General features: G+C 41.0%; 1 protein-coding gene across 9 annotated transcripts in view; it reads right to left on the bottom strand.

Moving 5' to 3' along the window:
- SDCCAG8 (SHH signaling and ciliogenesis regulator SDCCAG8) overlaps positions 1–16,079 on the bottom strand; it is a 225,179-nt gene that overhangs the window by 59,203 nt on the left and 149,897 nt on the right. For 8 of the 9 annotated variants that reach the window (XM_026509571.4, XM_044388005.3, XM_048225154.2 and 5 more), the window contains one exon: positions 10,948–11,079. In XM_026509571.4, the coding sequence (XP_026365356.2) occupies positions 10,948–11,079 (132 nt within the window). Of the gene's footprint in view, positions 1–7; positions 11,080–16,079 lie in introns of those variants that run through there. The other variant, XM_048225152.2, reaches the window with a different exon arrangement.

Genomic DNA, 16,079 nt, shown 5'->3' with positions numbered 1-16,079 from the left:
TTTGGCATTTTTGTCACTCCCTTTGGGTGGGTATCTTTTCATTTAATCTACTCTCAGGTGATCTGTTATGAGAGTGTTTGCCTTGGTCCAACTGTGGTGTCTAGACAGGGCGTTCTAATAGCCTATTATCCACTCCCAGATCAAAATTCTAATTCCCGCAGTTAGAACATCCTCTGTTACTGGGAGGAAAGCAATCTGACTTCAGGTCTTCCCATTAAAATATAATCGAACCTGGCTTCTAGTCCTCTTAGGGACTTGTCAATAATACATGGAATAATTGGATTTTAAAGAGATTGCTTGTTAACCCCAATTGGCTTATAATTTTGGCATAATTTGGGGGGAAAGGGTCAAAGTTTCGAAGCTGTTCCTGGTTTTCGTAGCTTTCTCCTTTCCTCTACACAATATTCTCAGATGGTTTGTGTTTAACAGTCCTTCGCGGAGGCAGCCTACCTAATCCCCACACTGCCACGGTCCAGTAACATGAAAGCTAGTGATAACCAAGAAACATTTCAAAATAAACAAGTTGCAATGAGCTTCTTTCCTAGCAACATATGGATTACTTATCATCTTCTATAATTTTATATTACAAAATAATGGCACATAAGTCTAATAACATAGCAGTTATGGTAACTTACTTTTAATAGTATGTTGTCAGTTATCCAAAAATACAGATTCCCAGGGCGCCTGGGTAGCTGAGTCGGCTAAGCCTCCGACTCTTGATTTCAGCTCAGGTCATGATCTCAAGGTTGTGAGATGGAGCCCTGCAGCTGGCTCTGCGCTGGGCGGGTGTGCAGCCTGCTTAAGATTCTCTCACTCCCTCTCCCCCTGCCCCTTCCCCGGACCCCTCCCAGAGTGTGTGCATGTCCATGCACCTGCGTGCTCTCTCTCTCTCTCTCAACAACAACAACAAAACACCAAATTCCCAAACAGCACATCACCAAAGGGGTGCCTCTCTAAAGCATATTGGCAGGGGCAGGGGGAGATGGAAGGTGGGGATTATACAGACATTTGCTTTAGCAAAAGAGAGGCAGATGATTCACTGGTGAATTACAATCCACATAGGACTTGGAACATAGTGATTGAGAAACTGACACATTGCTGAAACAAGTATGCAATACTGCAGTCCTAAGAGGTTAACAAAACAACAGAGGACAAATGAAATTAATCACCATGAATCTAAATTAAGAGCATTTTATAATTAAAAGCGAGAATAGCAGCATTAAAGACCCAGATGACCTCAGTACGACACTGATGATGCAGTAATAACTAAATGTCCTTTGCCCCCAAAATCACGGGGAGCCAAACTGCTGGAGTTCAGGCAGGACCCGGGGAGGGGTGGGGCCAGTGGGATGTGCCTTAGCATTCTCAATTACTGAGTTACTGATTCTCTGTAAATCACGACCCACCACACTTCAGTTCATACCTTGATTACTGTTCTAAGTGAGGCAAGATCAACTCAAAACATTTCCTCAGGGACAGGGAAAGTTTTATGTCTCTACACCCAAATCCAACATCAAGAGACTTCTGGTTTACACAAATCAGAGAGAATAAGAGATCAAACAAACACTCCTGGCAACCAACTCCTGCCGAGGCTGCCCAGGAGGCGAGTCCCCCAGGATACCCCTCCTTCTTGCCTGTGGGGTTTCGGGAGGCACAGGAGCAGCAGCAGGTGCTGGGTGACGTCACAGCTGCTCGGGAGCCCCACCAGCCCAAACAGAGAGAGAGCCTGCAGCCAGGGGAGAGGGGCAGAGGAGTAGACCCTTTTCATCCTTGTCCCCCCGGCCTAGTGCGGTGACTGGCACAAAAGGATGCCCGATAAATGGAGAACCAACCAATTCTGGCCTCAGCGCACTTTACCAGCACCTTACCCAGAAAGCTGGACATACAAGCTCATGTCCTCCCCTCAGGCCACCCCTGAGATGCAGGAGGTGACCCTCTCCTAGGCCAGGATTCAGCCTGGCTAAGCACGGGCTCTCCTCCGCTCGGCCTACCCCAGCATCTGCAAACTCATCTGACTCTCAAAGCCTTTCACAGAAATACATGCCTTTATGAATCCCCTCAGGGGTCAGTTAGATTATTTCACAGTTTTTACACAATATGATGAAGAGGGATTTTTAAAGTAACAAATTTTATCTGAAATAGGTAGATCTTTAAATCTTTTAATATAAAGTTTAGTTTTAAAGCAATTTTCCTGAACCTGAAACTATTCTAAAAGATAAAGTGTATTAAAAAATATGATGAGAGGGGTGCCTGGGTAGCGCAGTCAGTTAGGCGCCCGAGTCTTGGTTTCGGCTCAGGTCGTGATCTCAGGGTTGTGAGATCGAGACGGGCGTCAGGTTCTGCACTCAGAACAGAGTCTGTTTGAGATTCTCTCCCTCTCCCCCACCCAAAATAAATAAATAAATCTTTAAAAAAAAAAGATGAGAAATAGGGTATTTGCATGGTCTCTAGCTATCTCCCTGTGAGGCACTTAAAATCTTCTCTTGAGCAGAGATCTGGTAGACCCCACCTCGACCCAGTGCTCAAAGTCAACACCACCCATGACAGGACACACTGAAAGCTTGTCGCCCTCAACACAGTGCGCTGAGAGGGACACAACACTGTGGGATTCCTGCCCCAAATGACCAACCTCAGCCTAACCTTGAGGAAGCCTCAGACAAACCAACACCGAGCCACTCTACAAACAATGGAGCAGTTCTCATCAAAAGTGAGGAACCATCACAAGTCAGGTTTCTCCCCGCTGAGAGAAATAATTAAGTGTCTAAAGACTACGAAAGAGAAATGAGAACTAAATGCAACATAGAATCTTGAACCAGAACTAGAATATTCGGGGAAAACTAGTGAAATCCTAATGAGGTCTAGAGATGAGTTCCTAGTACCACAATGATGCTAATTTCCCAGGTCAGATCACTGGATTGTGGTTACATACAATGCTTACATTGCACGTGGCTGGGAGAAGGGCATATGGGAGCTCTCAATTATTTTTGTAACTTGTCTATAAGCCAAATTATTTCAAAATAAAAAGCTAAAAGAAGTAATTTTCCTATGTAACCAATAATGCCAGCTACTTCACTTACATAAATTAAATCCTTAATGAATTAATTATATAAGAAAAAAGGCAGAATTGGCCAATAACATAATATGGTTTAGGAACAAAGTGTGCTCTATAATATAGATTTGAAATTAAATTGATGTGTAAGAATAAAAAACATATAAAAATAGTTTCATGATATTTTTTGGAATTCTTGGGAGTTTTTTTAATGTAAAATTCAACTTATTGCTTCATTTTTTTATTGACTTTTTTTAGAGCAATTTAAGACTCACAGCAAAACTGAGGGGAAGGCAAAGAACCTTCTCATATATCCCCTGTTCTCACACATGCACAGACCACCCCCCCATCATCAGCATCCTCTAGTAGAGTGATACATTTGTTATAAGTAATGAACCTACAGAGACACGTCACAATCTCCCAAAGTCCATAGCTCAGGTTAGGCTTCATTCTTGATGTTGTTCATTTTACAGGTTTAGACAAATGCATGATGATTCACAGACACTATTATGGTACCACATAGCGTATTTTCACTGCCCTACAAATCCTCTGTTCTCCTCCACCCGTACCTCTGGTAACCACTGACCTTCTTACTACCTCCATCGTTTTGTCTTTTCCAAAATGTCATGTAGTTGGAATCATATGGTTTGTGGCCTTTTCAGACTGGCTTCTTTCACTTCATAATAAACATTTAAGGTTCCTGCATCTCTGTTCAAGGCCTGATAGCTCATTTCTTTTTAATGCTAGATACTGTTCCACTGTCTGGTAGGATCATGGTTTATCCATTCACCTACTGAAGGATATCTGGTTGTTTCCATGTTTGGACATTATGAATAAAGTTGCTACAGATACCTCTGTACAGGTTCTTGGGTGGATATAAGTTTTCAACTACTTTGGGTAAATACCAAGGAGCATGATTGCTGGATCATACATTTAATTTTGTAAGAAACTGCCAAACTGTCTTCCAAAGTGACTATACCATTTTGCATTCCCCCCAGCAGTGAAGGAGAGTTCCTATTTTCCCACATCCTGGCTAGCACTTGATGGTGTCGGTATTCTGGATTTGACCACTCTAACGGGCGTGTAGTGGTATCCCATTGTAGTTTTAGTTTGCATTTCCCTGATGACATATGATGTGGACCTTTTTTCATATGCTCATTTGCCATCTGTATCTCTTCTTTGATAAGGTGCCTGTTAAGGTCTTTGACTCATTTTTTAATTGTTTTGTTTATTTTCTTATTGTTGGGCTTTAAGAATTCTTTGACTATTTTAGACAATAGTTCTTTATCATCTTTGTAATATTTTCTTCCAGTCTGTGCTTTTCTTCTCATTCTCTTGACATTGCCTTTCTCAAAGCCAAGTTTTACACTTGAATAAAGTCTATCATCAATTACTTTGGTGTTGTGTCTAAAAAGTCATCATCATTCCCAAGTCATCTAGGTTGTCTTCTAGGAGTTTCAAAGTTTTGTATTTTATATTTTGGTCTGTGGGCCATTTTGAGTTAATTTTTGTGTCAGGTATAAGATCTGTGCCTAGATTCTCTCTCTCTCTCTTTTTTTTTTTTTTTTTTTTTTTTTGCATGTGGATGTCCAGTTATTCCAGCACCATTCGTTGAAAAGACTATCTTTGCTCCAATGTATTGCCTTTGCTCCTTCACCAATGATCATTTGACTATATTAATTTGGGCCTCCTTCTGGGTTCTCTGCTCCATTACATTGATCTGTTTGTCAATTCTTACCCAAATACCACACTGTCTGGATTACTACAGCTTCGTAGTAAATTGGAAGTCAGGTAGGTCCAGTCCTCCACTTCGTCCTTCTCCTCATTATATTGAAAGTGTGCTGGCTATTCTGGGTCTTTTGCTTCTCCATATAAACCTCAGAAGCAGTTCATCACTACCCACAAAATAACTTACTGGGATTTTAATCGGGATTACAAAAGCTACAGGACAAGCTGGGAAGAACCGACATCTGGACAATATTGAGCCTTCTTATCTATGAACATGGACTGTCTCTCCGTTCACTAATTCTTTGGCTTCATTCATTAGAATTTTGTAGCTTCCTCATATAAATCTTGTACCTATTTTGTTAGAGTTATACCTAAGTATTTAATTTCTGCGGTGCTAATATAAATGGTGTGTGATTCTAATTTCAAATTCCAGTTGTTCATTGATCATATAGGAAAGTGATTAATTTTCATGTATTAACCCTGTGTCTCACAACCTTGCTATAACTGCTTATTAGTTCCAGGAGTTTTTTTCTATACAGATGATCATACCATCTTACAAACAAAGACAGTTTTATATCATCCTTCACAATCTTTATACCCTTTACTTCTTTTTTTGTCTTATTGCATTAGCTAGAACTTCCAGTATGATGTTGAAAAGGAGGGTGAAAGGGAATATCCTTGCCTTATATCTGATCTTTTCGGGAAAGCTTTGAATTTCTTACCATCAAGTATGGTATCAGCACTAGGCTTTTTGTAGATGTTCTGTATCAAGTTGAGGACGTTCCCTGCTACTTCTCGTTTACTGAGAGTTTTTACCATGAATAGGTGTTGGATTTCGTCAATGCTTTTTCTACACCTATTGATATGATCCTGTGATTTTTCTTACCTAGCCTATTGATGTGATGGGCTACATAAATTGATTTTTGAATGTTGAACCAGTCTTACATACCTGGAATAAATCCTACTTGGTTGTAGAGTGTAATTCTTTTTAAATATTGTTGGATTCTCTCTGCCAATATTTTGTCTTATTTTGTTTTTAAATGATGAAATAAAGGTTAAGATTTCAGGCTTCTGTTTTCAGGGACTTCTCTAAAAACAGTGAATAGTCTTAATTCCCCCAAAATGGAATGTCAAATTTGATAAAAATCAATACTCTATTTCCTTTTTTTTTCTAAGTAAGCTCTAGGCCCAACATGGGGCTTGAACTCATGACCCCAAGATCAAGAGTCACATGCTCTATCGACTGAGACAGCCAGGTGCTCCTATTTCCCATTCTTAACACTGGTTTTCAAGGAATAAACTTTCCATTAGAAAAATACATAACTTGAAGATCATTCTGAAGTAGTTTATGGAAGAATGGCCAATTTAAAACTCATTATTCACTCGTTACATTTCAATCAGCAGCTGCATGTCGTCGTCAATGGTTTTTATGTGTATAATTTAAGCCATATATTACCACAAAAAGAGAAAAAACCATGTAAGACTGTGTAACTAACAAAGCGATGTGGATTGCTGGGGGCTGGTAACCCAATACTTGACCGCACGACAGCATGTGAGGGCACTCAGTGGGTCTCTACTGGCTCTAAGAGCTCTCACGTGGTTCTATTTTCTATGATAAAATGTATGAATCAACACCTGTCTTAAAACAAGAAAACATGCCATTGCTATCTTGAACAGGAATCCCCTGGACTGGACTGCCTTTGTGGACTCCAGGGATTCCCAATCACCAGCTGGAAAATGGACGTTTCCTGACTCCACAGTTAAATGATCTGGACAATCAGAATTTAATGCATTCACATCTACCCCTCCTAATACATCCCCCAACCACTGGTAGCTTGGTCTATCTCTCCGGCTTGCTAATGCTTCCCACTTTCCTTGGCCGCCGAATCTCATGAAAAAGTACTTGAAATTTGCTATGTCAGTTTTTCTACTCACACAACTTTTCAATCTGCTCTAATATGGTTGCTATACTCTTCTACTAGCAGTATTTTCGTTAACATAACCAGTCTGTCTATGTCACTAAGTCCAGCGGATACCTTCAGTCACTCAGTCACTCAGCAGCATCTGGTTGGTCCCCTCCTCCTTCCTGAAGCACGCATGACAGCCTGCCCTTCTGGTTTCCACTTATTTCCCAGATTACTTGTCTTAATGTCTTTTGCCAACTTTTACCTTACCTTTAAAAAGGTTGATGTTCGGGGCACCTGGGTGGCTCAGATGGTTAAGCATCTGCCTTCAGCTCAGGTCATGATCCCAGGGTCCTGGGATCGAGCCCCACATCGGGCTCCCTGCTCAGCGGAGAGCCTGCTTCTCCCTCTCTCTCTACTGTTCCCCCTGTTCCCCTGATTGTGCTCTCTCTTGCTCTCTCTGTCAAATAAATAAATAAATAAAATATTTTTTTTTAAAAAAAGGTTGATGTTCTTGGGACGCCTGGGTGACACAGTCGGTTAGGCATCCAACTCTTGGTTTCGGCTCAGGTTGTGATCTCAGGGTCGTAAGATCGAGCCCCGCGTCAGGCTCCATGCTGAGTGTGGAGTCTGCTTCAGACTCTCTCTCCCTCTCCCTCCACTCCTGCTTGTTCTCTCTCTCTCTCTCAAATAAATAAATAAACCTTTTTAAAAATGTTGAAGTTCTTTAAATGTTGGAGCCCTTTTTCCTTTTTCCTGTATTTTTCCTCTAAGTGATCCACCTCATTTGCCCACAAGGTTCCAAATATTCTCTATGGGCCACTAGATTTCTATCTCCAGCCCAGACCTGTCTCCTGAGCAGAGTCTCCTATGTCCCCCTGCTTATTTGACATTTCCATTTGTACGAAGCACTGGCACAGTAAATTCAACAGGGCTGAACTGAACACTTGGTCTCATCCCAAACCCAAGCCATCTTGCCCACAAACCCGTTTCCCTCCACATCCTCTAGCTCTCTAAGTGGCACCACTATGTCCCCACTGCTCGAGTCGGGAATGTGGGTATTGTCCTGGACATGCCCCCCTACCCAACACAGCCAATCAATTGCTGAGTCCTATTGATTTCACCTCCTGCATGTCTCCCCAATCTGTTTGCTTCCCTCTATCATCATTATCATCATTCGAGTCCAAGCCACCATCATCGCTTGACTAACTACTCCAGGAGCTCCCACTGGAGCCTGTACAAACACTGTGGCTCTGCTCTGATACATGATCTACTCCGGGAACTGGAATGCTGTTTGTTTTTAAGATTTATATATTTATTTTAGAGAGACAGAGCGGGGGAAGGGGCAGAGGGAAAAGGAGAGAGAATCTTGAGCAGACTCTGTGCTGAGTGTGGAGCCCAATGTGGGGCTCGATCCCATGACCATGAGATCACAACCTGAGCCAAAACCAAGAGTCAGACACCTAACCCGCTGTGCCACCCAGGCGCCCCTGGAATGCTATTTTCTAAATGCAAATTTGATTACATCATTCTTTAAAAAATTATTTTTAAATTATTTCTTCTCTTCAGTAAAAGGATAAAGTAACGGGTCTGTAATAAAAACTTAAAGGCCCCCTATCTCTCCAACCTCATCGCGTGTCATTCTTTCCCTTACTCTTGACGTTAAACACACAGTTTCTTTCCTTCCTCAAAAGTCCTACCTCAGGATCTTCAATTTTACAAACTTTTTTAGGAGAAGGCCAGACAGTAAATATTTCAGGCTTCCTGGGCTGGTAAGTCACAGTGTCTGACTCAAGGGCTCAGCTCCGGCCCTGCTGTGCGAGAGCTGAGCCACAGACAGTACGTGGACAGACGAGCACGACTGCCTTTCTGAGCCACGCACCGTGGGCATGGGCCGGGGCGCGGTCTGCCAGCTCCTGCTCTGGAAAGCAAGCCGTTGCTATCCCCACGCTTACAGATTCATTTCAAGTATTATTTTCTCACTGAAAATTTTCCTGAGCAGGTAGGCCCCCTTATTAAAGGTGCTTTTACCACAAAGTAGTTATCTCTTTCATAGAACCAAGTGTTGCTGTAATTAACTAGATATTTACAAAGTTATTTGGTCTGTATCCACCTTCCCTATAAGGCCGTAAATGCCATGACACTGGGGACCATAATTACTATTTTCTTCCCAGCTTGTGTTGGAGAACAGGACGCAGGGTGGCAATCAGTAAACACCCGCTGAGTGAATGATTAGTTTGCTGCCCGACCTTCAGTCGGCAACGGTAGCTCTCTGAGCCTCAGTCGTCCGTCTGGACACGGATGGAGTAACAGCTACCTTCCCGTTTGTTTCAAGGTAAGAGAACATGGCTGAGTGCAGTTTGTGGACTCTAGTACAAATTTAAGAAAAAAAAAATTAGCAAAATGCCTTGGTTGCCAGTATGTGGCAAATTGCAGCCAAAGGACCAGGTCAAATTCCCTGGCTTGTTTTGCTGGCCCTCTAGCCATGTACGGTTTTGCTTTCTTAAAAGGTTGTAAAAGGGACACCTGGGTGGCTCAGTTGGTTAAGTGTCTGCCTTCGGCTCGGGTCATGATCTCAGAGTCCTGGAATTGAGTCCCCCACCAGGTTCCCTGCTCAGTGGGGAGTCTGTTTCTCCCTCTCCCTGCCGCTCCCCCTGCTTGTGCTCGCTCTCTCTATGACAAATAAATAAATAAATAAATCTTAAAAAAAAAAAAATTGTAAAATACAAAAACAAAACAGAGAAGACCCTGTGACAGAAACCACATGTGGCCCACAAAACCTAAAATATTTTAGTCTGGCCTAGAACACTGTCTGAGTCTATGTAAATATTTCAATGAGTAAATAAATGAATGATTAATATCTGCCAAAGACACCCATATTTTAATATTTTGGTGACTGAAAAGCAGTGCCATTTTCTGACTGCTTTCTTCTCTTCAATACAGCAAGCAATCAAAATTATAAAGTATTTACCCCCTCCCCAAGGACTCAATGTTGACTTTAAATTTAAAAAAATACAAAATAAAAGGAGTCTATAAGCATTTTCATTTTCCTCTCAATTATATCAACAATTGCTTTTGAAACAGAGAAGATGTGGGGTATCTGGGGAACAGGATAGGAATGGGGGGGCTAGGAGCCGAGAACACCCCTTCAAGCTCGCCGCGGTGCTATGCATGTGATCGCTACATGAAGTCCAAATTTATAGCAATCCATTCAACTATGGTGTAAATACTGACATTTCTTTTCCCCTGGGAATCCATCATTATACGGAAATTTTAAGTGACACATTTATAGGAAATGAGACGGGGCTGGGTTCATTACAAAAGAACGACACTAAAAAGGAAAGGAATTTGGAGTCAGAAGATCAAGATTCAGGTTCAAACTCTACCACCTCCTCAACTTGTCCCTCTGAGCAAATCCATTAGTCTCTCTGAGCTTGTGTTTCATCGTCTAGAGAAAGGGAGCAATATCACTGGTGGCATTCAGTAGGTCACTAGTAGGAGCCAGGTGCTTGACATACATTTGCTCTTTATATCAAACTGCAAAGTGGCCATTATTAGTCCCAAAACACAGATGAAGAAACTGATGATCAGGGAGGTCACAGGACTTGCTCCAAGTGACACCACCAGAAAGAACCATAAGGTTTGGAGTCAAATTCTGTCTCAAGCAACATCATCAGTGCATATCTGATGAAGAGATTTAACCTTTGGGGCGCCTGGGTGGCTCAGTCGGTTAAGCAGCTGACTCTTGGTTTCGGTTCAGGTCATGATCTCATGGGTCATGGGATTCAGCCCCATATCGGGCTCTGCGCTCAGCAGGGAGTCAGTTGTCTTGGGTATTCTCTCTCCCTCCCCCACTCGAGTGTGCACTCTCTCTCTCTCAAGTAAATAAATAAATATATTTTAAAAAGATCTTTAACCTTCTCAACCTCTTATACATTTTATCTCACAAAAAACACAGGAAACCTCATTTCTATGAAAGTCCTCCATATTTCACATTACCGACTTACACCGTGAAGGCAGATGGTTTCCCTACAATGCTCTCTATTAAATCTAACTCCATGTCTAGAGAACGCTCTCCCTTCTGTATGTTATAAGAACAACCTAAGCTGGGGAAGCATAAATACTCAAGAGTATTAGATTTTGAGCATGTCCCTTGTGTGCCAGAGTGGCCATGAATGCCATTTATTCCACATCAATTCCCACTCGGCTCTGGAACCAAACACCTTCAATATACAGCATGTCAGTTGATTGTTAAGGTTGCATTACCTTTGCTTCATTATCTCATGTAGTCTCCCGTGTTGGACACACTGTTCCTCCAACTCATCATTCCTCCTCTGTAACTTTTCCAGTTTGTCATGTGTATACCTTTTCTCTTGACTGAGCTGAGCTATTTCAGATCTAGAGAGGTGAACACACAGAAATGACAAATGTTAAAGGTTCTTATTACCAGAGCACATTTCTACTGTATAACCTTAGCATTATCTTAAACCCCACACTCAAAAATAGTACTGTAAATAAAAGTTATTTTAGGTAAAATGGAATATTCCAGAAATTGCAAAATGTCTAGTGCAGGAATATTTGCATTGCAGGGACTCCAGTGGCAGATAGAGAAAGGAATAATGACTTACTCTGAAAGAGATGGCTTCTTCCAGGAACGACACAAAAATGAAAATGATTCATATTCACACCCAGTATTTATTGAGTGCCTATTACAGGCCAGCCACCATGCTGTTAAAGGAGCAACCCCAGGCCTAATCTCTACGACAGAGCATTGTTTCTTTCAATTAACATAGCTAATGTAATGGCACATGATAAAAATCATATAGTTCCAAAAGGCATAATAATGAAAAATGGCATTCCTCTACCCGCCCCCTCACCCCATCTCCAGCTCGTCAATGTAATTACTAGTATTCCAGTGTGCAGTTAAAGCAATGGCCACATTTGCGTCACGTGACTACCGAAACCTTGGTCCTTGCTGGCGCGGTAGCTTATGACGATCGCACGCACACTGGTGTACATTGACCGTCCCCAGATGAGGGCTTTAGTGTAGAGGGACGGAACGTCCAGCCATCTTTTCCAGTGGGAGATTTCTAATATCCGTGTCCGTCATTCTTCCCCTGTGGCCATCCTGCTTCTCAAGAGGAGAAGTCTCCAGCTCCCTGCTTGTTGGGTCTGATCCTCGCCAGCCGTGGTTTAGGAGCCCATAGGAAATAGAGAGGTAGGGATCTCACCTTTCAGAATGCAGACTTCCTATTCATTTCTCTCTGCAACCCTCAGTGCCCCTATTGTGACCAGAGCCTGCTGGTTCAGTGTCTTCAGAGAGGAAGCTCCCAGTCGCTGGGTGGAGGAGGGACAGTCATTGGCTGTGTGGGGTCGGGGGTAGAACTGTCAATTTTGGTTTTGGTCCTATGCTCCACTTCTGCCTTCCAAGTTTTTCTGGCATCCTGAGAGCAGATGAGCTTGCTTCCCATGCAGGTGCCCTTTGGAGACACGTAAGATTCACCTTCCCCCACTTTGCCACCTCGGGTCCTATCTACCCAGTCTTTGTGCTGCCCTCACACATCACAGGTGGGATCACAGGAAGTTACTTTGGTGATGAAATGTGTTACCTCTTCAGTATCTTGGAGAATCACCTTAAGTCTCGAAACCTCAAGATCGGAAAGAGACCCATCTGAGAAAAACTGTATCCCTGTCCTTGCTTTCCGTTCAGCATGGGTCCTGTGGTCACCACCTCCTCACACTCCACGGCTCTTGCATCTGAAAACGCGAGCAGCTGACAACCGGTTTGTTTCTTGAAGGTTAAGTGAGACCCCTGACGCAGAATTACATCCCTCCAAAAGAAAGGATTCCTCCATTAGGTGAGAGAGTCTTTTCTTCCTGGTTAAGGAGAGATGTGGATTTGCTCAGGGAACTCATCCCGCAGAACTCGTCCCAGGTGATGACGTCACTGTATGAGGCAATTTCACTTTCCGTTCCCCTCATTCCTCATTTTGTTTTCATCTTGGTTCCGGTGTCAACTCAAGGGAAGCTTGCCCTGATTAATACTTCGCCGTTCTCAGTACATCAGCATATTTTCTGAAACTACTCTCAGCTTTTCTGCATATATTAGCTTATAATTTATTCCTCTGAACTGTGGCTCGATGTCTCATCTTTCTTACTAGAGTCTACATGAGGGCAGGGATTGTCTCATTTGCAAGGTCAGATCAAGCACTCAGTCTACATTTGCCTCTCCTAATAAGAATTTACCTATATTTGAAATAGTCTAAATCGGTTAGTAATGATTTATGTTTCTCCTTTCAAAATCACAGACAATATATAAGAATTTAAGGCAGTTATAAGAAATTGTTAATTGAGTGTTCTTCTAAGATTAGTATCTCTTATCACAACATGTATCGTGAGCTAAAATAAATTCCAAAAAGACAACGAATATCCTTAAACCAGATTAGGAAAACACGCAGAAGAGTATTTATCTGTTCTCAGGTACTTCCCTGGGGGGGGGGGAGTCACTTTTTAAAAGAACAATTACAACAGAAACATAGATTTTTACAATATAAAAATATGAAATCTTTACACACAAAAAGTCGTACTGTTCACAGTAGCATTCTTTCTAGAAGCAACCTTGCTCTGCAACCCCAAATCTGGAAACCGAATCCAGAAATGTGTCAACAGAAGACTGGTTACATTACTTATACAAAGGAGTATCAAGAGGCTATTCTGACAGTGAGAGCTATCTGTTGGCAGTGTTATTTATTGACGTAAAAATATGATATATTGGTAAGAAAGGAAAATATTTGAAAATCAGCATATATAAAGTGATACCATTTTATAATTAAAAAATACTTTTTCCCCTTCCCCCTTAAAAATACTATGTATATTACATATTAATATGGATTATCTCTAGGTGTCAGAATTAGGAATTTTCTAAAATTTATTTTCCTTTTCCATTTTTTTTGAATTTCTAAAATGGACACATATTTAAGACAAACAATAAAGTCATTTCAGCTGCATCTACTGTGGTCATCCTGTCACAATACATGTAAATCACACCACCATGCTGTACTTCTTAAACTTGGACGGTGATGTATGTCACTAATTTCTCAGTAAACCTGGAAAAAAGATTATGAAAATCACTCTGATTTAGAAAAAAAATCATGAAAAACAGAAGGCACTGGGAACAAAATTTTCAAAATTAAAAAAAGGACTGGGAACACAGAAAAAATGAGACAAATGAAGATGAGACGCGTCATTTAATGAAGTGCTATCCCCCCTCCATCAAAATTCCCATTAAAAACACACGAGGAATATGAAAAATATTCACAGAGGAAGAAACAGAAACAGGCAATCAACATTTATAAAATACTCAATTTCTGCTATTATTCAAAAAAATGCGTAACAAAAGCAGATCCCAGTTGAATATTCAGTGCATGCTTGCCTACTCTCTGTCAGATAGCAGAATCCATCCTATATATTAATGATCGCAATTAATTCTTCAGGGTAAGTGTTTATTTCCTTTTCTCTGTGAGGTAAATAGGAGGTTTAATGACTTGCCTGAGGTCACCCAAAGGGTCATTAGCCCAGCTCAGATACAAACACTGGCCTCTCCAACTCTACAGGGGTTGTCCCACCCACTGTGCAATACTGCCTCTCACTTTTTCTTACAAATTTCACCTCTCTGTGTCACATACTGATGTGGGTACACGTATACTGAGAATTTAGTGTAATACTTGAACAAAGTCATCCACGTCAATAGCCTTAAAAGGGTTCGTATTATTGAAACAGAAAAAAGACAGGTCAGAGTCTTTGGACCCGCAATCCCCTTTTAGGCATCTCGACTAAGGGAATCATAAAAAATTCAGAGTAATGGACAAAATTATTATTGTATTATTCATAACAGTGAAAAACTGGAAACATCTTAAATGTCTAATGAATTATTATACATACGAATGATTCAATTAAAATGGTTTCCAGAGTAGTGATGTAGACAAATGTTCACCAGATATCAGTAAGTGAAAAGCAGGATACAGACTGTGTATACAGTGGCACTCACCCACCAGGCGAATGTATGTGTCCATACACACTTACAACCACACGCAAACTCACTGCAAGGAGATACATCACAGATGAACGTTACCGCTGGATGGTAACGTCATAGGAAATTTTTTTTCTTAATTTTTCTTTCTAGTTATAGCCAAATGCCCTACACTGGGGATGTCTTACACGACCACAAAGAGATAAATGTTATTTTGTAAAATGCACATTAGTATCAGGTATTTTATTGCTATAATATTTTTTTCTGCTTTGCATATTTTTGGGTTTTTATTTCTCTTTGTTTATTATGGTAATTTGCCTTCCTACTTGCAGTATCTGATAAAAATTTGGCAAATGTCCATGGACATCATCATTAGTCTGTCTAGGGCCCACGATATAGTCAAAGAACTAGTAGTTTGCAAAGCTCGGAGAGTAAACTTCAGCACAAGTTTCTGTTGGTTCCAGATTACCTCTGTGGCACGATTATTCCAGTGTCATATAAACGAATAATTGACTCTAATCCATTTTTAGAGAAAATTTAGATAATTTCTGGCTTCACAGAAGCATGAACTTTTCCCTGCATTTTTATATACCAGTTATACTGTGTAATGGCATTTGCATGAAGTATAATATTTTACTACTACAATTAGGATTACAGTGATAATTGCTTTTTTAAGGGAAAACCTGACCCCTTAATTTTTTATTCTTTTAGATTCTCACTTGACTTTTGCTGACAATTAGCAGAGGCCAGTATGAGTCCCTCCTTGTAGAATATAATTTTTGTAGCATCCCAATCTAACATCGTCTAAACATGCGGGGGGAAAAAATAGTTCAACCGGGTGTGTGTTCTTTACTTCAATTAAACTCACACAGTTGGATACTGGCTGTTGCCAAAACAGTAATATAATTTATACATTATAGTCCACACAGTAAAACTACACTAAAAGTCATTTAACAATATTTATAACACCATAAAATACAGTGTTAAAATATATGAACTGCAATATGTACCAAAATTATAAAATTTGTTTCTCATCATCAGTGATTAAAACCAGGATCATTGCTCTAGCCTCAATACCCACAACCCTGGTGACAGATTAGAATTCAAATCTTAATGATCAATTTACAATTAACAAGATAGAAGTGAAACAAATTAAACCAACCATTATATATAACGAGACCCAATGGACTCCCATTGTTCCTCTTAATTACAAAACGCAAATCACAAATACACAATGGGCTGTGTTAGACATCAATCCGCAAGCCTAGCAACCCAGAAAGTGACAGTGACAGGAAAGAAAGAAGAGACGCAAAACCACCACGTAGACCGGGGTTCTGTGCTCCCTGCTAGCCTGTCTCTCCAACGTGCG

This window comes from Ursus arctos, unplaced genomic scaffold (assembly GCF_023065955.2).
Source record: "Ursus arctos isolate Adak ecotype North America unplaced genomic scaffold, UrsArc2.0 scaffold_2, whole genome shotgun sequence".
NCBI lineage: Eukaryota > Metazoa > Chordata > Mammalia > Carnivora > Ursidae > Ursus > Ursus arctos.
The sequence above is the reverse complement of the archived record's forward strand: the minus strand, read 5'-3'. Positions and strand labels throughout refer to the sequence as shown.